The following is a 27,835-nucleotide window of genomic DNA, read 5'->3' as shown; positions in this document are numbered from 1 at the left end:
AGTATAGATGAGCTCACATTCAGATATGATGTGTGAACTTCTGTTTTCACTGCAATTTTGAATCAGAATAAACTCAAAACAAGAATAAAATGATATACTCACTCTCTAAATGTGTTCGAGATTTAAAGTTGTATGAATAAAACGATTCATCTTTCGAAGCCTCCCATTTAATGAGAGACTTCGAAAGATGAATGTATTCATGTAGATGAAATACTATATATGACCATGTGTGATACTAAAGATATCAAAATGTTCATTTTTAAGTGCAATAGAAGGGTTATCTCTCGTAAAATCTCAATTTAAGGAAGATTTAGAAAGAACTCCTTTCCTAAGTAGATAGTGTGTGGTTTCTGTCTTTTGGTTGATCAGGAACTATGAAATTAAGTCGGACAGAAAGAAGTTCTTTCCAAAACAGACTCCAAATGAGTTGTTCGAAAAGAACTTCCTTCTGTATATGGATAATTGTAGTTACCGCACTGAAGTATGTGATTTTGATGATGGAGTTCTCGATAAAACTAAAATCGGATTAAGATTAATTGAAAACTCAAGTAATTCTTTGAAATCTTGTGTTGTCTGGCACTATAATAACCAAAGAATGAGAATATTATGTTGAATGATGAGTACGTGTGCTCGGCATTCGCCGAGCGAATTGGGTTTAACGTACTATGAAAAGTGATAAATTTGGGCTTTTTTTCCTAGGGTTATGATCTCTTCCTTTCTGCTCAATACGACAGAAATGAAAGAATGAATTTGTACTCCCTAATTGATTACTACAATCTGTATCTATCTTTAACATAGAATTAGCTGCATTGTGATTTATACTCCAGAATTATTCAATTTCAGATCAACCTCGTAAATTTTAATCATATTGCACCAATACTCCTACGTTGAGATAAGAACATGATTATACATACCAAAGCCCCATATTAAAAATCAAAATTTAGCACCTCCATTATGCAACCACATTATTCGTCGCAAATAAGTATATTTACGCATATTATGATGCATATTCACACAACTCGTATACATGAAAAGTTATTAAAATCAGACAAAATTATTGCAATAAGGAAAAAAAAACAACTTTATTATATATGTTAGTAATGAATTATAAATATTTCTACAAAGAATGCTCAATACTTCATATAATCTTCGAATATTTCTTATTACAAGTTAATACATTTTGACTCGAACATGATAAACAAAAGCTGACACGCTGATTACTACATTTATGAAAATATAGTACGTTTCCATTCATCTGTTTACTTGTTTTTGTTGGAATAAAATCATTTTTTTTTCTTTCATGAAATAAGAATTTTGCTGCGAAACCAATATCTCTAACAATAATTAATACATTACGTCAACTCTGGAATGAGTATTTATCAAATATGATATCAAAATCAAAAATTAGTTGTTTTTTATGAGTAAAAACGATGTAATGTTGCATGCTAAGTTCGGTCAAAATGTAAACCTCTCAATTTTATCGTCGGGGGAAGTAACTCAATTCCTTCAAAATTATTCTTTAAATATTGAATTTAAAGTTATTTAATTTGGATTATAAATAAATAGGCTAATACAATATTTAAAAATGAGAAAAAATAACTTTTCAAAGAACTTTTCATAATCTCAAAGAAAATTTTTTATTCAATAATTATATAAATTAATTAACATTCATAATGAAATTGGATTTTTTTTTATAAAAAATTGGTCCTACTTAACTTTTTGAGAGAATTTGGCTTTCTCGTAAACGAAAAAGGGGATTTGACGGAGTCAAATCCCCGCTCACAAAAAGTGGACTTTACATGTCAAATTTTATATGCATGTAATGTCCACTTTTATGAGTTTTAGGAAGGAATTGGAAGCCATGAGTTACTGACATTGCATCAGTATCTCATAGCCTCCAATTCCTTCAAAAAATGGGAGAAACTTTGTCCGAATAGTTTAACATTCGGACAAAGTTTCTCCCATTTTAAGAAGGAATTGGAGGGTAAGAGATATACCATATGAATGTATATCTCTTACCCTCCAATTCCTTCTAGAAAGTGTCCAAACTTTGGGTTAATTGCAAAGTATTAACCCAAAGTTTGGACACTTTCAAGTGGAGATGGAAGGCTTTGGGGTATATATTAATACAATATACCTCAAAGCCTTCCATCTCCACTACAAATGGGAGAAACTTTGTCCGAATAGTTTAACATTCGGACAAAGTTTCTCCCATCTTTCAATGTAATTGCTACCTGTGAGGTACTGACTTGAAGTCAGTGCTTCACAGGTAGCAATATCCAAAAATTTAAAAACATTTTATCAGTTCGTTAGAGAACTAGAGCCTCTTAGGTACTGAACCAGAATCAGTGCCTAGGGGACTCTAGTGATCTATATAAATCTGAGAAACTTTGAGGAAATTGTTCGACATTTCCTCAACGTTTCTCAGCAATTTAGCGGGGAATGTTCGTTATCGTGTAGATATTTATAATATATACATGATAACAAACATTCCCCGCTAAAAGATGTAAAATCTTATAAGAAATAATTGCAAAAGAATAACAAATTGCAACAAATTTTATATGAAACTGAACCTTATGAGGTACTGATTCAAGATCACCGCCTCATAAGATTCAGTTTCAATCTCAAGTATCTCAAAAGTAAGGCTCTATTTTTTGCCATGTAAAGTGTCACTTTTCTGTTCAAATGATAAGTTATTCAGAGAAAGTTTCCCAGCTATCAAGAGGGAATTGTTCCTTATGAGGTATATAGTTATAATGTATACCTCATAAGGAACAATTCCCTCCTTAAAACGAGAAAACTTGTTCGAAATTGTTTATCATTTCGAACAAGTTTTCTCGTTTTTAATAAGAAACTAAAGGCTATGAGGCACTGATTATATATTAGTGCCTCACAGCCTTTAGTTTCTAATAGATAGCTGGGAAACTTTCTCCAAATGATAAGTTATTCAGAGAAAGTTTCCCAGCTATCAAGAGGGAATTGTTCCTTATGAGGTATATAGTTATAATGTATACCTCATAAGGAACAATTCCCTCATTAAAATCGTAGATATTTTTTACTTATTACTCATGCTTTCAAAATCACAATCCTCTGAAAAGTTATTTTTTATTAAGAATTTAGAATTTTGATAAATACCTTTTTTCAATTTGATATAATACTTATATATTTTCAAAAAGACATTTTGAAAAGATATCTCAAAAGTTCTCTGAAAACCTATTTTTGATTAATTTTGAGAAATATCCGTATTAAATTAATCAATAAATTCATTCAACACTACTTTAATTTTTAAATTCAAAAAATTATATGTGCTTCTTAAAATGTCTCACAAAAATTTTATTATAAAATTATATACAATATTAAAAAACCCACAACATTTTTTTACTTTACATAATCGTACTTCCTCGACGATTAATTTCCTCTCAATTCCTATCGTTGACCGAACTTAGCATGCAACAGTAAATTGATTATTTGACTAATTATCAAATACTTTGATTTTCCAAATTTTTTTTCGAAATTGATTTTTTCATGTGAAAATTCAAATTGTTTAATTTCATTTTTGAAATTTTAAATTTTTTTTGGAATTTTGAGTTGATCAATTCAGCAGAATTGATAATGCTATTGCTTTAGGACATACCACAAGGTGATGAATAAAAGGTGAACATTAACAAATTATTTTAAATCACAAATATCATCCTCATCAACTTTAATTCTAAAAAGAACTGTACTGAATTATGAAAATGCATGATTTACATTATTAAAATCTTTGAATGAAAATAGTACAAGATAAGTTTTTATTCATTTTTAATTAGATTTAAACGAAAAACTACTCCATATTAAAATTTAAGTCGAGAAATCGTATTTTGTTCTTATTTGTTAGCATTTTGTAGACATTCTAATCTTGAATTAATTTGTTACATGATATTATTAACAAATTTAACTGAAAAAATATGTTAATATGGAATAAACCATGATTATATAAGCTATCAATGCTATATATACATATGTAAAAGATTCATATTAACTCAATTAACAAAAAATGATAGATTTCATAAAGGTTCAATCTAGGTTCGTCCGAAAATTTTGATTTTTATATAGAAGACATAGTTTCATATACATAATTAAATTTTCAAACAATTTGATCATACCATTTATTAAGCAGGATAGTAATTAATTACTATCAGTATAAAAATATAAAAATGATTATATTTAATTATTGCATAATTTAGTCAAAGAGTTATAAACCTCAAGTGATTGTTATCACCTTCAATGCACGTATACTTTATTGATTCATAGATATTTAATCTATGTTTGACATGTTGTTGTCGTCATTCGTTTTGTTCCCATTCTTCCTAAGTTAGAATTAGAGAATACACCATCCACATCATCTAATTTGGTCCTCAGCGATAGATTGGTTCATTTTGGAGGAGTCCCATCAGACAGTTTTCGAGCACCAAATATCAAATTTTAATGTATACAAATCTTTAGTGATTTATCTCTTTTATGATGAGTAAAAGGTTTCTGCTCATCAACATTTGATTTCCGACATATATGATTTCTAATTGCAATTATTTACTTTCTTTTTATAATCTAACTCTGTGACTCATACCATAAATTAATTATTGGAAAGTGTCAATATGTTTGGCACAACGCATGGCGGAAGATACCAAACCATGCAGGGAATATGATACGTTTAAGATCTCCGAACTTTTTTTCCAAAAATTTTCTATCGTTGCCCTACCTCTTTATTAATCGCATAAAAAACTTAAAAATTAATTTTAAAACGTCATGTCAATATATTAAGAATAATCAAACAATTGAAAAAAGTTTCAATGACTTTTCACAATTAATTTATGCTGCAATGATTTTTGAGATGTTTATTTATTCTAAAATTTTATAAAGAATCAATATCAAATAAAGACGTACTTTATATTATTTGTTAACTGGGGAAATCTTTTGGATTTCAGAGTACATTGAATTTGTTAATAACTTCATTAATCTTTCATATGTTGTATATTGCATTTTGACGAACACGATTTGTATGAATTCTTTTTAAAAATCTTACTCAATAAATTCAATTCGTAGATTGAAAATTGAATTGAGAAGGTCTTAATTCTCGGAATTTAAATCAATATTTATTGGATAATCCCAACATTGTTTTTTATTTTTAAATTCAAAGACTATTGAAATTTTATAACAGATATAATGGAATCTAAGAAGCGTGAAGCATCAAATCAGAAAAGAATTCGTGTTCCGGCACAAGTCGGAAAATATAAAATCATAGGTACAATAGGAAAAGGAGCTTTTGCAGTTGTTGCTTTAGGCATAGATGCAAAAACAAATACAAAGGTCGCTGTAAAAATATTGGATCGAGAGTTTGTAACCCAGCAAAATATTATCTATTATCTAGAGAATGAACTCAGGCTTTGCTCAAGATTTAATCATCCAAATATAGTTAAAGTTTACGACATAATATACGAACCTGATATTATTATGATTGTTATGGAATACGCTCAAAATGGCGATCTTCAATCTTTGTTTAACAAAGGCGTGCACTTTGCCTACGAAGAGCAGCTAAACATTACCGTTCAGATTTTAGATGCATTGGCTTATCTCCATAAACGTGGAATTAGTCATCGCGACATAAAACCGGAAAATATATTATTTGATGAAGATATGAGACCAAAGCTGATAGATTTTGGACTTTCAAAAGAGAATAGCTCATCACTTCAAACATTTTGCGGAACACCTCTTTATATAGCGCCTGAAATTGTAAAAGGCGAATCTTATGATGGAAAGAAATCAGATATGTGGGCATTAGGCGTTACCCTTAACATTTTAGCTTGCGGAAAATATCCTTGGGCAGTGAAGAGCGAAGCTCAGCTCTTCAGATACATGCAAGAAGGAAGATTACAAATTTTAACCGGAGCATCTGGAATTTTAGGCATGATTATAGACAAATGCCTTGCAGTTAATCCAAATGAAAGACCATCTAGCGAAGAACTTCTGAAGATGATTGATCATATGAAGAACAAAAACCAGATTATAGGAAAAATCAAGTTTCAGAAGAAAACAATCACAGAGGATTGTTTGCCTAAATTGCAGCTGAAGAATGTCAATGCTCGACATGCAAATTCTAATCAGCAAATGTTTGAAGTTAGAAGCGCTTTGAATTTTAAGAATATCCATGTAGAAGAATTATAATTTATTGTAAATATTATTATGAATTCATTTTTAAATTTCGATTTTTTTTAGGATGGTTCAAAAGAATGAATGACAACATACACACAAAACGCTAAATCTTTTGGATTACTTATTTCATCAAATACCAATTTAGCTCCTCGGTGTTTTTATATTTAACGATTAACATATCTTCACAATTATTTCTTAAACATATCACAAACTCATTAAATTTAATAAAATATATAACTTTATATTATTTATATACTACTTAAACATACTGTTGCATGCTAAGTTCGGTCAAAATGTAAACCTCTCAATTTTATCGTCGGGGGAAGTAACTCAATTCCTTCAAAATTATTCTTTAAATATTGAATTTAAAGTTATTTAATTTGGATTATAAATAAATAGGCTAATACAATATTTAAAAATGAGAAAAAATAACTTTTCAAAGAACTTTTCATAATCTCAAAGAAAATTTTTTATTCAATAATTATATAAATTAATTAACATTCATAATGAAATTGGATTTTTTTTTATAAAAAATTGGTCCTACTTAACTTTTGAGAGAATTTGGCTTTCTCGTAAACGAAAAAGGGGATTTGACGGAGTCAAATCCCCGCTCACAAAAAGTGGACTTTACGTGTCAAATTTTATATGCATGTAATGTCCACTTTTATGAGTTTTAGGAAGGAATTGGAAGCCATGAGTTACTGACATTGCATCAGTATCTCATAGCCTCCAATTCCTTCAAAAAATGGGAGAAACTTTGTCCGAATAGTTTAACATTCGGACAAAGTTTCTCCCATTTTAAGAAGGAATTGGAGGGTAAGAGATATACCATATGAATGTATATCTCTTACCCTCCAATTCCTTCTAGAAAGTGTCCAAACTTTGGGTTAATTGCAAAGTATTAACCCAAAGTTTGGACACTTTCAAGTGGAGATGGAAGGCTTTGGGGTATATATTAATACAATATACCTCAAAGCCTTCCATCTCCACTACAAATGTGAGAAACTTTGTCCGAATAGTTTAACATTCGGACAAAGTTTCTCCCATCTTTCAATGTAATTGCTACCTGTGAGGTACTGACTTGAAGTCAGTGCTTCACAGGTAGCAATATCCAAAAATTTAAAAACATTTTATCAGTTCGTTAGAGAACTAGAGCCTCCTAGGTACTGAACCAGAATCAGTGCCTAGGGAACTCTAGTGATCTATATAAATCTGAGAAACTTTGAGGAAATTGTTCGACATTTCCTCAAAGTTTCTCAGCAATTTAGCGAGGAATGTTCGTTATCGTGTAGATATTTATAATATATACATGATAACAAACATTCCCCGCTAAAAGATGTAAAATCTTATAAGAAATAATTGCAAAAGAATAACAAATTGCAACAAATTTTATATGAAACTGAACCTTATGAGGTAGTGATTCAAGATCACCGCCTCATAAGATTCAGTTTCAATCTCAAGTATCTCAAAAGTAAGGCTCTATTTTTTGCCATGTAAAGTGTCACTTTTCTGTCCAAATGATAAGTTATTCAGAGAAAGTTTCCCAGCTATCAGAGGGAATTGTTCCTTATGAGGTATATAGTTATAATGTATACCTCATAAGGAACAATTCCCTCATTAAAATCGTAGATATTTTTTACTTATTACTCATGCTTTCAAAATCACAATCCTCTGAAAAGTTATTTTTTATTAAGAATTTAGAATTTTGATAAATACCTTTTTTCAATTTGATATAATACTTATATATTTTCAAAAAGACATTTTGAAAAGATATCTCAAAAGTTCTCTGAAAACCTATTTTTGATTAATTTTGAGAAATATCCGTATTAAATTAATCAATAAATTCATTCAACACTACTTTAATTTTTAAATTCAAAAAATTATATGTGCTTCTTAAAATGTCTCACAAAAATTTTATTATAAAATTATATACAATATTAAAAAACCCACAACATTTTTTTACTTTACATAATCGTACTTCCTCGACGATTAATTTCCTCTCAATTCCTATCGTTGACCGAACTTAGCATGCAACAGTACTGCTGTTAAAAATTACTTTGGGATTTGTTCACAAATTATTGTTAAGAATTCATCAAAATGATGTTTACAAAAATTTAAAAGTCAATTCAAATTTAGACATTTATATTTGATGGAGGCATACTCATATGTATCCAAGAATAAAGTCAACTGCCGCTTCAGTGCCAAAGAAGATAAAAAACTAACAGATCTTATAAATAAATATGGCGAAAATGACTGGAAATTAATTGCTTCTTACATGCCCGGCCGAAATAAACGCCAATGCAAAGATAGATGGACAAGATATTTATCTCCTAACGTTAATAATGGACCTTGGACTCCAGAAGAAGAGCAGCTTTTACTGAATTTAGTGAATGAATTAGATCATAAATGGACACAAATTGCAAAGCATTTTCAAGGTCGACATGATAGTCAAATTAAAAATAAGTATCATATACTTCAAGCAAGGATGACTCGTGAACAGCCAACCGATCCAAAAATAACACAGCCAAAGGAAGAAAAAAAGTCAGAGAAGCCCAAGGATTTTTTCTATTTACCGGCAGCGAAGCCTACCCAGGTTCCTCTGGAAGAACTAATTTCAATTTTCGATGAAAGAAATATTGATAATATTTTATACTTTGGAGTTTAATGTTCTATGCTTCGGGTTATATTTTATTATTATATAAATTATTAGTTATTCAGTTAATCTTTGTAATACTCGTTTTCCCCTCAAATTCATTTAGTTATTTTTTGAGTATGATTCAAATTGACCAAATATCGTGACGGTTTCTTTTGACAAATTTGAATTGGCATTCTTCTAAAATCAAGAAATATTAGTTATTCGTAAATAGTTATTTACATTTTTCATACTTTGAAGAAAATTCAACTTTTCAGAGTTTGAAATAGAGTATTTTGGGAGGATTTTTTATGACGTGTATGAAGTACAAGATTTCGTTACTGATATTAAAACAACACCATTAGAAATCAAAATTCAATATTTTCGATATTTTCCTTTTATTTCTATTTATTGTAACTATTAAGTAAAATTTTAAACAACGAAAAGAGAATTAATCACCTTTTGAATTTTTTTGATTAATTTACCAAAAGTGACATTTTAAGCCCATTATATTTCTAAATCAGATTCATCGCCGAACGTAATTTACGAAACGATATTTTATTTTCTCATTATATTTTTCAATTATTTTTCATGGGATTATCACAGTTCCTCAAATTTTAGGTAAAATCTTATCTATTTATAGAATTAGATAAGCTTTGTATATCTAAGAAATGTACAACAATCATTTTCACTAAATTTTCTTTTTTCAAAACTATTGATTTTTCTGAATTCATGATATTTAAGCTAAGAGCATTTTAATGAACTTGTTTCTTCTAGTCCAGCCTATCTATGCTAAAGGTTCTAGTTAATACAGTTTCCATCTTTAATTTTCATACATTTTTCCCAGAAAATGATGGATTTTATATAAAATTAATGCATAGGATTGACGTATATAATATTTTTATATGCACATCATGTTATTTCTCAACCTGCAACTTAATTGATCATATCTCAAAAATGTGATATCATTTATAGCATCACATTTATGTGATTTCGGAATATGTACATATTTTTTACATATTTATGTTTTCATCCGTATTAAGGGCTGGCAATGTTGTTGCATAAAGTGAAACTGTATCATAATCACACAAAAGAATGCTGAAATTTTCATACTTGTAAGCAAATTAATAGTAAAATCATTCAAAAGCATAAAAAATCAATTTTTTTATTTTTGTTCTTATTGTGTTTAGATTCATGTGTTACTTTAATACAGACATTATGCCAGACATTTGAAATGAATATAGAACAATATGAGTGTGTAATACTCCTTTAACAATCTTCATTTTGTTGATATTGAAACAGATAATGTTTCATTAATGGATAGAAATTCGGCTCCAACATATTCTCTAGAGATACCATACTTTGGCGAGCTTTCATTTCGCCTTTTTATTAAGAGTTTATGGCTCGTGATATTTCTCTCAAAATTGAGAGGGCATTCAATTTTAGGAGAATGTGGGTATCTTGTTATCTAAAGGGTTTAAGATGAAACTATCTATAGCAACATGTACACACATTGTGCGATGCATATAGCAAGTATATTTTCATTGAATGAAAGCAATACTATATCCTTGGAAAACGAAAATTTGGTGACCACAAATTTTGTGTGAATGGAGGTCGAAAACAGATCGATAAAGCGCAATTTTGAGAATATTCTTAAATTTTTAATTTGGCGTTTATTCATTCTAGAGATATACCAGAGAAATAGTTTTACTCTTCATGACTCGCAAATTCAAATTGACAAATTTTCAGATGTTTGGGGAGTCAGACGAAGAATTTTTAAATCCCCAGATTACGGAGTTTTCGTCATCAGGAATACCAGATATCACGTCATGGACCCATGAGTGTGATTTTATGGGCTGCAGTTTTAATCGAATCACTTCGAACAAAGATTTATATTGTAATGAATGGAAAATATCTTATTGTCCTAGTATTTATGTTATCCTCTTGATAACATCCTCACTTTTCGTATATTTTTTGATACTTCGTACCTTCCTTCCATTTACAAACTTAATTCTTGACTCAATTATGCTAATTTCCAACATTTGCTTCTTATTATCTTACTTCGCAACTATTTTCGAAGGTCCGGGCTTTCTTCCTTTCTACTATCCATTACAAATTACAAAAAGAGATGATGGAGTTCCGGATTACTTAAGTGGCGTCGTTTCCAATGAGCAACAAGAAAACTACGTTAGAAGCAAGCCAAAAATGAGCAGAGTTGGCTTCTTCAAAACAGTTCAACGCTATGTATTGCGACCAGACCATTTTTGTGGTTGGACAGGACAATTTATTGGTAAGAAGAATTACAAATTATTTGTCCTCTTTAACATTTGGGGCGCTATTTACACTTCCCAGTTTTTAGGATATTGCGTTTTTGCATTAGTTTCAAATCTCTCGCTTCCACAGCCATTCATCCCGTCTTTATTATTTACATTGATTTACATGCTCCAATGCATCCTATTTTGCATGATGACTTGTAATTTCGGTTGTGTCGGAATCTACAACATACATACGAACTCCACACAGCTGGAACAAATGCAAGACAACAAAAATAGCTACGCGAAACCAAATTGTATTGATAATTGGGAAGAAGTTTGCGGTCCAAGAGCGAAATGGTACTTTTGGATCTTTCCTGTTCCTGCTTTCCATGATAAGTCATCTGAATACTTATTGACTCATACAGTTTAATTATTATTTTTACTTTTTTTGTTTGATAATAAAATTATTTTCGAAATTAATTATTTGACTCTAAAACTTGAACAATATACTTTGCTTTTGTCTTATTTTGTGAATCAATCTCTAAATAATCTATTATAAAATCTAATGATATCAAATTTTGAACTTCTTCCAAAGTTATACAACTCCAGCCTGAATTCACCAAAAATAGAATGATTGAATATAATGAATCAATGAGAATTGATGCATTTTTCGATTCAGGATCGATTTCTTCAGTCAAAGATAGGATTTCTTCAATCAAATTATGAGAATTAATCAAAGATTCAATGAAAGATTGTGTTGAACACGACATCGCTGTCATTATGCAGTTAAGAAGTATCTGCTTCAAATTGAATTCCATATCATTAATAATACTATCAAAGAAAAGAAATCTATTCTGAGTTAAAAAAACATCTCGCAATTCTGGATCTTGAACAAGAATTTGCATTATTTTGAGGATATATTTAGCTGGTTTTGTTAATTCCACCCAACAGAAGTTTTCAAGAATTGTATCAATATTTTGAATTAATTCAGAAATTAGAGAGAATTGATTATTTAAGAGCATTTTCCTAATGATATAAAGTGAGTATCCAGCTATTGCTTGGTTACTATCCAATGAAATATTTAATAAAATTTGCTGAATATCATCGCTACTTAGAAAACCAGTTTCATGATTAGGTATTATCTTAACTAGTAAGAACAATGCATAAATAGAATGATTTCTACAAAAATCAAATGCAAAAGAATGAATAAAAATATCAATTAGTTTGGAAAGATCTTCTTCAGATATAAATGAATAATATTTTCCGACCATAATATACCCTATCGTAATTGTTGATTTGATTGATTCTCTTGCGAAAAATATATTAATTTCTTCAGCTTCGTCAATTTCAGTTGATATCTCTTTAAGGAGTGAACTGTAACTCTCACACATGAAATCAATCCAATGCTCTTGTATTAAAAGATGAAATACAGTTTCATTCATTGCCAAACAAGGAGTCAAGCCATAATTATATACATATTGGCTAAGAAGTCCTTCATGAGCGCAATTCATCAAATATACAACATAATCTTGGGAAATCCAATAATCATAAGATCTTTCTTTGCAATTGTTCAAAATAACATTGAAAAATTCTATTAAATACTTGTTATCTTCGATGGTCAGATGTGAACTATGTATAATATTAATAATTAAACTCAAAATTTCTTTTTCTTGAAGAATTGAAGCAATATTATATTGGTCATTCTCTTCTAATATAGCTTTTAAGTTAGAAAATATCAATTTTATGCTAGTATTTTGAATATTTTCCATATCTTCGATAATTGAATCAATCAAATTAAGAGTTTCTTCTTCAATTTCGCCTTTACTGTCATTAGTTTCATCTATATAGGCCTTGTGCTTATGTTGCTCTTCAGGCTTTTGATCAATTATATATTGATCATAACTTTTAAATTCTTCCATTACATAAAAATGAATAATACATATAAATCTATGAACATATGAAAGCATATAATTTCATTTATGCTGGAATGATGAAACAATCTTTTAATCTCAAATTGATCCAAATCAAACAAAATAAATATGAAACCTTTAGAAAGTGTACTCAAACTTATTTACTTGAGAAACATTAACTTTATATAGATTGCTTCATAAGTTTCTATTTCGATAAAGATATTTCAATAAATTCTATAAAATACTAAAAAGATATTACCGCATAATAATTTATTTCTAATAACAAAAATCTATATATAAAAGTAAAACATATTATAAACAAAATAATATAAAAATTTTCAATTCATAGTTGTATTAATTGGTTGGTAAATGATTTTTCCTGTTTTCTCCATCAATACAATACAATCTGTGTTCTGGGAATACGTCAGTGCGCACAATCCACTTGTTAATCCTGGTGAATAAATATTAAAATCTAAAGTGTAAACTTCAGCAACTAACAACTTTCCAAGTGAATTCACAACACATATGTAGTCGAATCCTTTGTATGTTGAGAAAGTATACATGTTTGTGACCTGTGAATCACATCTAACTGTTTTTTCATTCACAAATTCTCCGTTAATTGTGAAAACAACGATTTTGAAATTTGATTGCATCAGAATCAAGCAAACGATGAATCCCCATTGTTGAGTTACGCATATCTTCACTGGTTCCTCGTGTACATCCATGACTCTCACAGTGATGCCATCTGTCAAACTGGTGACGATTAAACCGCCATCTCTTGTTCCGCAAACAACAACTTTGTAGGAATCGCTGACGCACATAGAAGTAACTGTTTCTCTGTAAACGTGTGTTGAGAAGGAGATCTTCTTGGAGAAACCACTTCTATAGATATAGAGCATGTTGTCCGTTCCTGTCGTTGCAAAATAATTTCCATCGGCTGAGATATTTGATATCTCTTTGTGAGGTGAAGTTGTTGTAAAAGTAACTGCTTTGTCAACGCCAATTACGAACAACTGATTACTGTGTTTGTTGGCAGTTACAATGAAATCGCTGCCGGAACTAAATAACATGTCTTTTGACATGTTTTGGGAAAGGAATTTTGATGTTATTAAATGTGCATCGGATTGGATCAATTCGAACTCATCATCAGTGATTAACTCACTGTAAAGACGAAGATATGAATCATCACCAATTAATATTAACCGACCATTCATGTCTGCACACCCGTAATAAAAAGTGACAGATTTCAGTTCTTGGTTTATGTAATGGTAAGGAACAGTTATTAATTGCTTCTGATTCATGACCTTGCGGGGATGTGGTTTGTTGAAAAGATGTGGAGGAATTTGTCCAAGAAGCTTCAAAAACGTTTTTGTGGCCAAATTTTCTTTATTTTTCTCCCAAACATCTTCGTACAAGTTTGGATCGTAAAGATTATTAGCTTTCTCTGCTTCTTCGCCTCTCTGTTTGTATCCCCACATCAAATCAATCCACTCATGCAAATGTGCTGAAACGTACTGTGATTCCAAAGCTTTTCTCTGCTTGTAGATGAAATCTAGTGGGGAGCTGGCCCATTCTGGAAGAATCACATCTGAGATAATTCCGGTTTGTGTCCTTCCGAGGTCGAAATTGTTCTGGTTCTTAAGGAATTCGGGTTGGAAGAAGAACTCTGGGATTAATTCTCTGTTATCGTTCAAATCAACATAGATATTCTTCATTGATGCGTTATAATTAAAGAAAATCCTATCAGGAACATCGAATTTGCCACTCTGGAGCTCAATATGTGATGTTGTGAACGGTTCAATTCTTATTAAGTAGTGGCAAATGACTAAACTTGAAATTGGACCAGAAGTATACAAGAAATGCTCTTCATTGTCATTCATTTTCTCTATCAGCTTCTGTAGTTTCTCATCATCTTGAGCGCCAATCGGTTTTGACAAATCTCTGAAAGATTTCGGACCATTTAAGTCATAAGTCTCCGAAGGAACGAGAACTAAAGGGAAAATAGGGTACTGCGACATGTCATTGAATGTTCTGCCTGAATAAACGTTTAAATTCATCAAATAAGAGAAGTTTGACATCTTATTATTGACCCATTTCTCTGTGATGCCAGAAATTGAGAAAAAGTCCAAGAATCCTGTGGTTTGGACCCTCTTTTTGAGGTTTTCTGACATTTTTTCCAAAATTTGGAATGAAGATTTATATTCTACGAATTCTAGGAAGAAAGATTTACCAGAAAACGTGAATATCTCGATAGCAACAGGTTTGTGGTACCTTGTTCTGAAGAAAATAAACTTCACATGAGAATTCGGGATAATTCTAATGGAAGAATCAGAAGAAACCATGTCAATTGAGTTTGCTGCAATACCTAGAAGGTATTTCTTGGTTCCTTTTGTCTTTATTCTCTTGCATTTCGTGATTAATTCATATTGTGACCCGGAAAAGATCTTTTTCGGAGGATATTCCGTCTTCTTCTTCTCAAATCTAAACTCTGTGATGATCGAATCTCTGAATTGAGAAGCAATTTTGTGATCATCAAAATTATCGTTGTTTTTCATACGATAAGGGCATAAAGCGAAGCATGCTGTGTTCTCTCTCTTCCATCTTATGACATTTTCAGGTACAATTGATGACCACGGACCTTTTTCTGCCGTCATTGCAGAAATAATTCTTTTCCACTGCTCATTTGAGTCATGTTGTTCGAACATCTTCTTACTATATGACTGTGTCATTATTCTCTCTTCTCCATCAATGTCTTCAGACACTGTTGTTATCATATTTGTTGCAATGTTCGTTAAACTCGAATGATGAGCCAAAACAGCGTTGTTTATCTCTTTCATTTCATCCAAGTATTTAATTGATTGCTCATACAACCTCGAAAAGTTCTCAGCGACATCGGCAGGATGATTTGTATACCGATTAATTCTCGCAAAAAGTGACAAGTCACTTTTATTCGTTTTATTATTAGATTTCATCACTAAAGATAGCATCAACAAACCTAGTTGGTCGTATTGCAAAGTATCCTGTTTTGACAAGATCTTTATAAATGAGTCAGCGATATCAGAATCCATCCATTTTGAGTTTTGGGAGTCAAATCTGTATCCGCAAACGTAGTTTTTGATGTCGAACGCAGACATCTTGAATATTTTGACGATTCCGAACCCGTTTGGGAACCTTTTCGGAGATTTTCCTTTTTCAATAATTTCGGATTCTGATTTCGAAATGAAAGGTGATTTATGGAACTCAGAAACCAATGTAGTATTCACAGAATCCTCTTTTCTTAAATACAAAAACAAGAAAACGTGTTTGATGACAATTAAATAATTTTCTTGATTTTGTTTGATTTCGTTTGATTCTAGCATTCTTAAAGCAGTCTCCAGGAAGGAGTATTGGTAATCATCAGACTCATTAGGTAACGCTGCACATATAACACTCAATTGATTAAGTAATAAATTGATGTCACTTTTTTGACAATTCAACATGAAAGAAATCAAAATTTTCAAATCACTTTTGTTGATTTTTGAAGCAGCTATTAATGGCCAAATGAACCATGTATCAGCGCAAACGTAATCCTGACTTGGCGTGAGTTTCTGGATGTTTTTAATTAAATCATCAAATATGATTTGGTCATTTTTGATGAAAGAAATCCAACAAGCCATTGGAAACAGTTCTGGTATTTGTTTGATGTAACTGGATATCCCTACAAAGAAAGATTGACTTAATATCTGAGTATTCATCGAATAAATGCATATGTCAAATAATGAATAAATGTCACTTTTTGACATCAAATTTTTCTTTCTTATTGCTATGAAAACTTTGATTATCATGTAAGCAATTGCTTCTTCAGATCTCGAGAGCATATCATGCAAAGGAGCAAGCATTTGCATATCAATTTGTATGAGTTTCTGATCAGCGTAAGAAAGAATTAAATCTTCACATAAATCCAACAATGAAATGACTTGTTTTTCATCATGATTACAATTATAACATGTTCTAATTATCAAACATAAGTCATCTTTCGTGAATTTCAAAGATGCCAAGTATTTTATACAATTATTAATTTCAATTCTACATTTTGTTATATCCAACTTTTCATCTCTCGGTCTCTTACTGTCTTTTCCTCCAAAAGCAATCCCTGATGTGTCTTCGTACCAATAAAAGAAAGTTAAAACATTCAATAACTCATTCAATGGTCTGAATTCTTGTAAATACTTCAAAGCTTTGATAAACAATGTTCCTGACCAATGCTTTAATATGTTCAAATGATCTTCTGCATCTGCTGTAATCCAGATATATGGTTCTGCAAGAATTGAATCAAATAAATGTTTTCTGAGGTTTATATTGTTCAGAATTTCGAACAAATTGAAAAATTGAATGTAAATTTTGTATGTCAAAGTTTTTGGCGGATATTGGACTAAAATATGAGCGATTAAAGAGAATTTCTTTTGTTCAAAAAAGTATCTTTCTGCGTAATCACCGCTCATTAATGTTTTTGCAAGTATTGATACTGTTTCTGATGCCGCGTCCTGCCAAAGAGAACCATCAGAAAACCTGATATCGAACAGAGAAAACAAAGGAAGAACAATGTCAAATTTCCACAATTTTACAATTGTATAAACAAAACTTGAGTCATCATGAGAATCTGTTTGAGAACCAGGTTCGAAAGATATCAAAGGTTTAACTAACCCTGATATATTACTTGTTGGCGTGCAAAGACTTAATTCTTTCATTTGTTCTTGATTCAAAAGTGAAGTCAAAAAAGAAACACCCAATTCAATTATACTTTTGTTATTCATAACTAAAGAACCAATTCTTGCATGCGCAATATTCTCAGGATCAAATGTTGTTTTAGACATTTTAAGAATAGACAATTCATTATGATGTATTTTAATTGTTAACTCCGTATTCTCTTCGTTAATTTTGTAATTCATTATTAAATAATACCAAACACCTTTTCTAAATTTATAAGGAACTCTAATTTCTTGATTAAAATTATTAGAATTAATGAAAGCACATAAAGTTGTTTCTCTTATATAAATAGAGAAAACGAAGTCATCTATTTCTATATTAAATATTGGTACGACAGTTGTATCTGTCGCTCTCATAATAAACCAAAATAAAAATGAAAATCCTTTTGTAAAATTGTCAGAAATTTTGAAATCATTACTTGATAAAGTATTTCCTAATAATGATGATTTCTTTTGCAGCCAATATGTATTAAAACAAATCTCTGATAATGTTTTCATCAACAAAACATGATTCTTTGATAATTTGTTGTTGATTGGCGACAACAAAGTAAAATATGATTTCACAACCATTGGAGAAGAATAAATACAACTTATTTCTCGGAATAAATCCAAGATTTTCTCTACTTCTGATGAATTCTCCAGTTGTGACAATAAAAATAAATCAACTTCATCTTTGTTGGCCATTTTTGCGTTTTCAGGGGAAAATTGAATTAATCCCATAGCAAAATCAAGACATTTGTCAATTAGTTTGTACCAAAAGCATACTTTGAAATACAATAACAAGGAATTGTTGTTTTTAAGAATAAAACTCGGTAACATGTTATTTGTATTTCCATTCATGAATTTGACCAACATTTCATAGACATCGGTTGGACAATCGCTTTGGAACATGTTTGGAATGGTCTTGGCAATGATAACTATTAACGGTTTTTTAATTTCAATTGATATCTCAATTAACAAGGAAAAAGTGAGCTTAAACAGGGATTTGTGGCTTTCTTTGGATGACTGGAGGTTCTCCATCAAGTTACTGAAATGAGGAATCAAAATTTCGGAAAGATTTTTCAGTTCATTCCGATTTCTGAAAATTTTGAGGAGAGATTGGAATATTTCCATGAGAACTGATACGTTCTTGTCATTGTCAATGTTAATAATGATATTGGCAATAAGAGGAATGAGATAATTAAATAATAAAATTAAATCTTCATAAGGAAGAACAGAAAACAGGTATTCGAACTGTTCCAAACAATATTTCCTCGTGTAATCATCAGAAAGAAGCAAAGTAAATGATGTCATAAAGAGCATATCAGAAATCAGAACTTTTGCTGCTTCTTTGTTCTTAAAAAGAGCTGCAATGAGCGAATAACATGATATCTCGGCTCTTTTGATGTATTCCATGTTCTCTGTAGATGAAATTCTGAGAGATCTGTAATATGAGAAAATTTGACGGAAAACTTTGGCCAATTTCGGATAAGTAACGATCATTCTGGATAGAAATGGCAAACTGTATGTTATTCTGTAAAAAAGTTCCGAAATTAAATTTGGATAACGATAATTTGAGAGAACTAAGGTTTCCATGGGCTCATACCAGTTCTCTGATAATATTAAGTTGACTGCGTGCATTCTCAAGGAGTTTAAGTACTTAAATCCCTTACAATGATCAAAATATGTAATATGAGGGTCAAAAATCGTTGATTTCACAAGATTTAAACCTACATTTGTATATGTTGAGATAGACTCTGCAAAATACAAAGCTCCGGCGAAAGCATTTCCGATAAATTCAAATTCGGATTTTTCGCAAATTTTGAGGAGTTCTTCATAGAAAATCAGGGAATATGTTTCTTTGCCGTCCAAGATATCGATTATCGACTCAAGTTTCATGATCGATTCAGTAGGAAACATGTAAGTTAATTGTATTTCTTCTGGTAGAGATATTTCAGTCATTTCGAGGGTATCCGTATTAGGATTATTTTGTACAACTTCCATCAAGCCGTCGTAGACATTTGTGGTCTCAAATACGACCAAATTATTTTTTTTCTCCCAGCTTATTTTGTTTGGAGTTTCGATGAATGTTTTATACATGTATCTAGGAAGTAGTGAAAATATTGTAGCAAAATCGCATGGAAGCTTCGATTTAATTCCGATTTTTAGAAATCTTAGGGCGCAGGCTTGTAATTCTAGGATAAGAGGTAATGTAAGTGATAGTAGATTAGCTAGAGAGTATCGGTCAAGCATTAAAATGTCGTTTTCGAACAGTTCGTTACATTTATCAATAAATTTTGTGGCTAATGAAGGATTTTTCTCAAAAGAACGTAGTAAAACTGTAAGTACTGTTGGTATTAGATTTGTAGATTGAATATCATGGGAAAATGGCAATGAAAAGAATTGAAGTAAAATCATCATGTAAATTTCTATGTTATTTTCATTAAACGATATCGAAATAGTTGTAAATACATATATAAAGCATGAGATAATGTAGTTAGTATAGTCGGAATTCGTATACATAAGTAATAATTTCAAAACACTATCAGAGTAAGTTAAATCGGACGTATTATGGAAGTAAATCGTATAAGAAATTGCAGTATTAAGAACCCAGCACAAGACAAATTTATTGTACTCTATTCCACTGTTCGAATTTGAAAGAAGAGGAATCAATTGCGGAAAAAATGGAAAAGAATAACCTGATTTAAGCAGCATTTCAACGATTTTGTCTGTTGATTCAGTGTTCACATCGAATTTCGCAAGTGTTTTCTTGTTAAATTTTGGAAGTTTAACATTTTTGAAGTATTTTTGAAATGCTGGAGGGCAATTAGTATAGTCATCTTCCAAAGTATTTGTTAATTGAAGAACTGCATGAACTGGATTATCATAAAGGTCCGAATTTACATTCATCTTAGGGAAGGTTATCCAATTGAGTATTTTTTGACAAATTTACAAAAAGTTTCAATCCGCTTTGTTTCACAGAAATTTTAGATTTTTGCAATCAGTATATTAATATTCTCAGAAAAAAGTTCAAAAAATAACATGTCACTTTTACTCATAAAAAATTTATTTCTGATCCTTTCAATTTAATTATCAAAATATATATATATTTGTTTATCCATCAACATAAATTTCATATAAAAATTTTGTATCAGAAACATCACAAAATTTCAGAATTCGAAACATCATCGTTTATAAAGCAAGTAAAACTATGGAAGAAAAAGTGGGGAATGCAATATTCCCCCTGGGGACAAAACGACATCCTTAGTAGCACACAAACTATCCATTGGTTCAATTTAACTGTTAATTTTTCAAAGATATACGTATCATTGTTGCATGCTAAGTTCGGTCAACGATAGAAATTGAGTGGAAATTAATCGTCGAGGAAGTACGATTATGTAAAGTAAAAAATGTTGTGGGATTTTTAATATTATATATTATTTTATAATAAAATTTTTTGAGTCATTTTAAGAAGCACATATAATTTTTTGAATTTAAAAATTAAAGTAGTGTCAAACGAATTTATCACTTAATTTAATACTCAGATTTCTTAAAATTAATGAAAAAAAGGTTTTCTGAGAACTTTTGAGAATGGTTTTCAAATTCCATTATTGAAAATATATAGGTATTGTATGAAATTCAAACTCTATATTTATTAAAATTCTAAATTTTTAATAAAATAACTTTTCAGAGGAATATGATTTTGAAAGGTTGATTAATAAGTATAAAAATGTCTACGATTTTAAGGAGGGAATTGTTCCTTATGAGGTATACATCATAACAATATACCTCATAAGGAACAATTCCCTCTTGATATCCTGGATATTTTTGAATATATTTTTTTAATTAAAGTTCTCAAAAGTATTATCAAAAGTGATTTTTTAAGAATATCTCCAATTAATTAACTAATTAAAAGTATTATATTTTTAAAATTAAATAGTTTTTCAATTTTTTTGAAGGAATTGAGATACTTCCCACGACAATAAAATTGAGAGGTTTACATTATGACTGATCTTAGCATGCAACATCATTTTTATCAGGGTAAGATTTGTTGAACAAGATCAAAATCTTGAATGAAACTTCAAATTTTATGACAAATTGTTTGCAAACGTTTTTATTCCCTATATTTCTTCATTTGTTTTAGATTTTTCAAATTCGGCAAACCCAAATTTTAGCTAAAAGTGACAGGAAAAAAAACGTTTAGTATTAAAAAAAAGACCGATGAGAGCTTCGTTCGGAATATAGAGGGAACTGAGAATGCGCAACCATTCTCAGGGAATATTGGATGCTATTCCCGTTCCCTCTGTATGGAAAATTGAGGTTTTCAAAGGGAGTTAAAATAATATCAAATTTATACTAATTTACTTCAAAATACAAAAGTATTTGACAGCTAAAATTAGTTACTTTAGCAAGCCTATCAATACCCTTTTACGATTATTGTTACTTTTTCGAACTAAAAGTAAAAACAAATTTATACTAATTTACTTCAAAATACAAAAGTATTTGACAGCTAAAATTAGTTACTTTAGCAAGCCTATCAATACCCTTTTACGATTATTGCTACTTTTTCGAACTAAAAGTAAAAACAAATTTATACTAATTTACTTCAAAATACAAAAGTATTTGACAGCTAAAATTAGTTACTTTAGCAAGCCTATCAATACCCTTTTACGATTATTGCTACTTTTTCGAACTAAAAGTAAAAACAAATTTATACTAATTTACTTCAAAATACAAAAGTATTTGACAGCTAAAATTAGTTACTTTAGCAAGCCTATCAATACCCTTTTACGATTATTGTTACTTTTTCGAACTAAAAGTAAAAACAAATTTATACTAATTTACTTCAAAATACAAAAGTATTTGACAGCTAAAATTAGTTACTTTAGCAAGCCTATCAATACCCTTTTACGATTATTGCTACTTTTTCGAAATAAAATAAATTTATTATCAAAAACCTTTTTTTTCTTAGTAAAAATAAAAATGTTATTTTATATCAAGTTTTTATTCATAAATTTTTATAATGTTGTATAAATTTCATTAAAATTTACGTACATATTAAGGTACTTATCTTAATAATGAAGATTTTATTTTGCAATAATATAAACGAAATTTTTTACCTTATGAACTTTTGATGGAAATATGCAAATTTAAAATAATAAAGAAAGCCGCGAGCGAAGCGATTGGCTTAGTTCGAAGATTTTGATTCAAATCTTTGCTGATCTGTAATTCGCGGAAGCCGCGAGCGAATCGAGCGGCTTAGGTCTAAGATTTTGATTCAAATCTTTGCTTATATTCCTTAAATTCTTTATGAAACTCGCAACAGTTCCATAAAAAATTTTAAATTCTAAACTGTCGAAATTACCGATCGGTAATCACACCCTTCACGGGTGTGTCACTTTTTGCAGGTGTGTCACTTTTAGCTAAAATTACCCCTACTCTTTCAAATTCTATGTCCAACCTATTGTAATAACATAAGCATCATATTATGAATCTTATATAATTTCCTTGTTAAAAAGAATATTAACACCAATTTAAGCGGAGATTAAAGAAATCAAATTTGAGAAGTTTACAATATTCTATTCTGTCTTATAAAAATCAAATTTTGAATTAAAAATTCAAATAGATGTTGTTAATGATTTGGAAATTGGGACCGATTTAATGTTTGAAAATTGTTTGAAACAAAATGTCAAGAATTTTTAATACCTATAAATTGTTTCTTGATACTAATTCCTTCATTTCTGACCAAAAAAATTCTTAGTCAAAATTATTCAAAAACTGTAATCAATTAAGCTATCATCAAACAATTAGAGTTCTTTCGTTTTATGAGCTCTCCTTCAATTAATTCGACTGAAACTCCTCAGAAGTGGGTTCAAAAGAAGCAACCGGATCCAAATTCTCATTCTGAGTTGGAAATGAATACAGTAAAATACGATTTAACCATTACTGAACTTCCACCAGAAAATACATGGGATATTTATAAACCTTTCAATATCAGATCAAAACAATGGAGAGTTTATTTAGATAAAAATTTTTTCAAAGAATCAAAACCATCAAAAAATCGATCAAAGCAGAATTCTCATCTATATTTACCCAAAATATTCCGATCAATTACGGTAGATTATAGTAAATTTGGATGTTTTAAATCAAAACAAAATTCAAAACAATAAATAGTCCAAAACTACTAGACTTACCGAAAATAAGCTAATTGAAAACTCTTGTATAATGGATGCAATTGTTTACAATAATAACACATTATTTCAGATATCATTTGACGTCTAGATTATTAAATCAGTTGTATTGAAATTAGAACCAGAAGTTTCTAATCGATAATAGTTTGTTTGTCTTATTAATTAAAAAAAAAATATTGATAAAGATAAAATTTACTTTTTCTATTGTATTACTTAACTATTGTATTCACTCTAATAAATATTATTATTTTTAATATATATGGATACTTGGAATTACCTAAAATAAAGTTGATAACAAAGATTGTATACATGAAACGAATGGTGTACGATCAATGATATAAAATGATCGTGGAGAAAGAATTTTTTAAAAAATAGGATGGGGTTATTATAACCGGAAAAAAAAATTATTACTGTCAAAAAATAATTATGATTTTAGAAGAATTAGACCAGAATTCACAAGAAACTTCCAAGCGAGTTAGTGCTATTCAGTCTATATTCTTATGGATGAACCTAGATTTCAAAATGCGCAGTAAATCAGCCTTAGTTTATTTCTTTGTTTTTAGTTCTGTTGCATTAATTTTTGCAAATTGTGCTGATAGCATTTCATTCCTAGCATATGATTTTTACCGCAACCATACATTAGTCAACTTTTCAATTCCTTCAACTGTTGATGCATATAATCGAACAATTTTTATTTTCGCTAGCACAGATAAAGATAAGAGATTAATAAAGCAAGTTTTTACAAATATTTCCGACAATAAATTCCGAATAAATCCCAAAAATATTGATTTAAAGTACCAATCTTTAGAATCCATTTTTATTCCAAGAATTTCTTCAGATGAAAATCTTACAACGTTAAATGTTTCTTACTTTACAGTGAATATCGACGATTTCCCATTTTCAAATAGCTTACTTAATGTTTATTTACAAAATATTAGTCATTTAAATATATCTTACTCAAAAGGACTCTTTACCTTTCACAATATTGACAATACAAAAAGTTTCGTTTGGAGCGAATGGGTATTCCCTGCGATTTTTATATTTTTAATTTTATCCCATTATTATCCTTTAACAAGGTGGATGCATAGCCGCGCATTGATATTGCTAAACATCTCTGGTATCAAAGATGGCGTTATTTGGCTCGGATTTATACTTTTTGACTTCGGATATTGTATTTTTGCTGCATTATTTTTTTCGATCACAGAATATACTCATAAGAAAGTTTTCCAAACAGGAGTAAGCTTTGGAATGCTTTTCCTGTTCTTTATCTTTAGTTCTTTAGCGATGTACACTTCCGGAGTTTTTATGGCACCTTTTTTCAACAGATTTGGTAGATTTGGATTGTTTATTCTTCTTTACATATTACTTACGACATATGGATGGTTCCTTCCTTCTGTTATCCAATCAAATCCAAAAACAAATTGTATTTTTCTTCCATCAGCTGTTGTTCATAACTTTTACCAGAATCTGTTGTTGAATATACAAAATGAAATACCTATGTCGTTCAAAAACCCTGGAATGCACCAGCTTTTCACTACAAATCAATTAATTGGATTTTTATTTTTCCAAATTTTCTTCTATTCTTTTCTTTTTATGATTTCGGTGTTGTTTGCACCAAAACAATGGGGTCTACCACCTCTTGGCATCAATAATCTCTTCAAAAAAGTCGCTTGGAAGAGATTATTTCATCTTTCAAAATTTTTCGACTTTGAAGAGAGTGAAAAGTTCCTAAGTGTCAAGGATTTGACTAAGATATATACTGGAGAGAAAAACATCGTCGCTGTCAACAACGCAAATTTTGATATCAAAAAAGGCGAAGTTATTCTACTTATCGGGCCAAATGGTAGTGGGAAGACCACGTTGTTGCAATCCCTTACAGGAGCAATCCCTGTTAACTCCGGATCCCTTGAAATTTTCGGAAATGAAGCTTCATTTCTTGATTTACAGCGATGTACAGGATATTGTTACCAAGACAATTTATTCTTTGATTATTTATCTGTTAGAGAACATCTAGTGTTCTTTGCTCGCTTAAGAGGCGTTAAAAAATCAGAAATTAAAGAAAAAATCGACCAAATGGCCTCTTTTCTTGACATTTCGGATATTTTAGACCGAAATCCCAACAAACTATCAGCCGGCCAGAAGAGATGTGTCTCCACGGCCATGGCTTTCATAGGAAGTCCTTCTTTTGTTATTTTGGATGAACCAACTGTTGGCGTTGACGTAAAAAAGAGACAGCTCGTATGGAGTATCGCTTCTTACTTCAGAAATACGACAACAATCATCGCAAGCCACTCTCTGGAAGAAGGAGAAGCTGTTGTGTCAAGATTATTCGTAATGGAAAAAGGAATTATCAAATTCCAAGGAACATCGAGTGATTTAAGACAACAGTATAAGTGTGGATATAGATTACACGTCATTTGTAAGGAAGATGAAAAAGATTATGATAAGGTTATTTCGGATGTCCTAGAAATGACTAAATTGGATATACCTGATGCTGTTATTGACTTCGAAAGAGGTGATTGCATCATGTTACCTGTCTGTAACCAAATTCCTGCGTTATTAAAGCGTCTTGACAAGGATATCAAGTCAACAAACGCAGAAGGATATACTATATCGGTGGAGAATCTTGAGCATGTAATGCTTAGGATGATTGCTGATGGAGATGAATATTAAATTTCAAATGTATTTTTTTGTTTGTATTGTAAATATATTATTTGATTTATTTATGGTTGTATTTAATTTCTGAATAAGAAAAATCGAAATCTGTCGTTTAGATCTTCTTGAGATTACCTTTATTTTTGGTAAAAATTTTTCTCAGAAAATTTTTCGATTTTGTGAGCCTCTGAAATTGATATTGTGAAATAATAATCAGTGTAGTATAACATTATAAATTTGATTTTACGTTTAAAATTTTTCTTCTCAATTTTTAGATAGCTCTTCTAAGGAGCTAATCTTATCTTTTTATTAGGGTTTTACACGAGGTATAGTACAAAATCGGAGTAAAATATATAGATTTACAGGTTCATATCAAGTTTTCCATGCTGAAATAGGGACCTATAAATTTGAACTTTGGGGAGCCGAAGGTTATATTAGTCATACTAATACAATACAATGCACCGATACTACAATGAATGGAGGATATGTATCAGGAATTATTAATTTTAATCAATCACAAGATTTGTACATCTATATTGGAGAAGCAGGAAAGCAAGGCTATGAATCATTTAATGCAAATATTAGACAAAATCTCGAATCACAAACGGCCGGTGGAGCGACCGATATTCGCCTCACAAAATCAGAAAATTGGTATGATTTTGCTTCATTGAAAAGTAGGATTATGGTCGCCGCCGGTGCAGGAAGCGGAGAAAGATTTTGTGGCGGTGATGGAGGAGGTCTTGTAGGCCTTTCATCAAAGAATACCTATTATTCAACCACAACAACAGGAGGCACTCAAACATCAGGTGGATCATATGGATGTCAAACTAATAGTCCTTATCACTGTGGTACTTCTGGAAAGTTTGGAATAGGTGGAACCGGAGCTATACCTGATGATTGGGGTCCTAACGGTGGTGGTGGATATTATGGAGGAGGGGGAATTGCTTTTGCTGGTGTTGGGAGCGGAGGCTCAAGTTTTGTGAGTGGATATGAAGGATGTAATGCTATCGCAGAAAATTCTACCGAAGGAAAAATTTTCCATAGAGGAAAACCAATTCATTATTCTGGATTATACTTCAATGATATTCTAATGTTAAATGGACAGCAAGTAGTTTCATTAAAGGTATCAAAGGGAAGTAAAGGTGAGCAGTCATCCCATGGATATGCGATCATCACTCCGTTGGATTGTTTTGTCTGTTCATGTATTTTAAAACATGGTTTTAATGTACAATTATGTTTTTTATTTATAAGTTTTACTCTTTTATCTAATGAATAAAAA

General features: G+C 30.3%; 7 protein-coding genes across 7 annotated transcripts, besides 5 other annotated features; 5 read left to right on the top strand and 2 right to left on the bottom strand.

Annotated features, from left to right (window-relative positions):
* Positions 1–616: 616 nt before the first annotated feature.
* Positions 617–651: a mobile genetic element.
* A 1,085-nt stretch (positions 652–1,736) lies between these two features.
* Positions 1,737–2,681: a mobile genetic element.
* Positions 2,682–2,695: 14 nt separating this feature from the next.
* Positions 2,696–3,036: a mobile genetic element.
* Positions 3,037–5,201: 2,165 nt separating this feature from the next.
* TVAGG3_0706300 (protein serine/threonine kinase protein) lies at positions 5,202–6,461 on the top strand (the record flags this gene model as incomplete). The annotated part of the gene is made up of 1 exon (XM_001309724.1): positions 5,203–6,201. One exon carries the CDS (start codon positions 5,203–5,205, stop codon positions 6,199–6,201), a length of 999 nt encoding a protein of 332 aa, XP_001309725.1.
* Positions 6,462–6,757: 296 nt separating this feature from the next.
* Positions 6,758–7,703: a mobile genetic element.
* Positions 7,704–8,303: 600 nt separating this feature from the next.
* On the top strand, positions 8,304–9,392 carry TVAGG3_0706280 (RNA polymerase II transcription regulator recruiting protein; the record flags this gene model as incomplete). The annotated part of the gene is made up of 1 exon (XM_001309725.1): positions 8,339–8,854. The coding sequence occupies one exon, from the start codon at positions 8,339–8,341 to the stop codon at positions 8,852–8,854; it is 516 nt and encodes a 171-aa protein (XP_001309726.1).
* Positions 9,393–10,322: 930 nt separating this feature from the next.
* On the top strand, positions 10,323–11,548 carry TVAGG3_0706270 (cysteine S-palmitoyltransferase protein; the record flags this gene model as incomplete). The annotated part of the gene is made up of 1 exon (XM_001309726.1): positions 10,847–11,506. One exon carries the CDS (start codon positions 10,847–10,849, stop codon positions 11,504–11,506), a length of 660 nt encoding a protein of 219 aa, XP_001309727.1.
* Positions 11,549–11,552: 4 nt separating this feature from the next.
* TVAGG3_0706260 (uncharacterized protein) lies at positions 11,553–13,043 on the bottom strand (the record flags this gene model as incomplete). The annotated part of the gene is made up of 1 exon (XM_001309727.1): positions 11,553–13,043. One exon carries the CDS (start codon positions 13,041–13,043, stop codon positions 11,553–11,555), a length of 1,491 nt encoding a protein of 496 aa, XP_001309728.1.
* Positions 13,044–13,069: 26 nt separating this feature from the next.
* TVAGG3_0706250 (beige/BEACH-related family) lies at positions 13,070–20,630 on the bottom strand (the record flags this gene model as incomplete). Its single annotated transcript, XM_001309728.1, has 1 exon — positions 13,325–20,620. One exon carries the CDS (start codon positions 20,618–20,620, stop codon positions 13,325–13,327), a length of 7,296 nt encoding a protein of 2,431 aa, XP_001309729.1.
* A 1,237-nt stretch (positions 20,631–21,867) lies between these two features.
* Positions 21,868–23,151: a mobile genetic element.
* Positions 23,152–23,492: 341 nt separating this feature from the next.
* On the top strand, positions 23,493–26,574 carry TVAGG3_0706230 (ATPase activity, coupled to transmembrane movement of substances; the record flags this gene model as incomplete). The annotated part of the gene is made up of 1 exon (XM_001309729.1): positions 24,982–26,574. The coding sequence occupies one exon, from the start codon at positions 24,982–24,984 to the stop codon at positions 26,572–26,574; it is 1,593 nt and encodes a 530-aa protein (XP_001309730.1).
* A 454-nt stretch (positions 26,575–27,028) lies between these two features.
* Positions 27,029–27,832, top strand: TVAGG3_0706220 (glycine-rich protein family; the record flags this gene model as incomplete). Its single annotated transcript, XM_001309730.1, has 1 exon — positions 27,029–27,832. One exon carries the CDS (start codon positions 27,029–27,031, stop codon positions 27,830–27,832), a length of 804 nt encoding a protein of 267 aa, XP_001309731.1.
* Positions 27,833–27,835: the final 3 nt, after the last annotated feature.

This window comes from Trichomonas vaginalis, chromosome III (assembly GCF_026262505.1).
Source record: "Trichomonas vaginalis G3 chromosome III, whole genome shotgun sequence".
NCBI classification, from domain to species: domain Eukaryota; phylum Parabasalia; order Trichomonadida; family Trichomonadidae; genus Trichomonas; species Trichomonas vaginalis.
The sequence above is the reverse complement of the archived record's forward strand: the minus strand, read 5'-3'. Positions and strand labels throughout refer to the sequence as shown.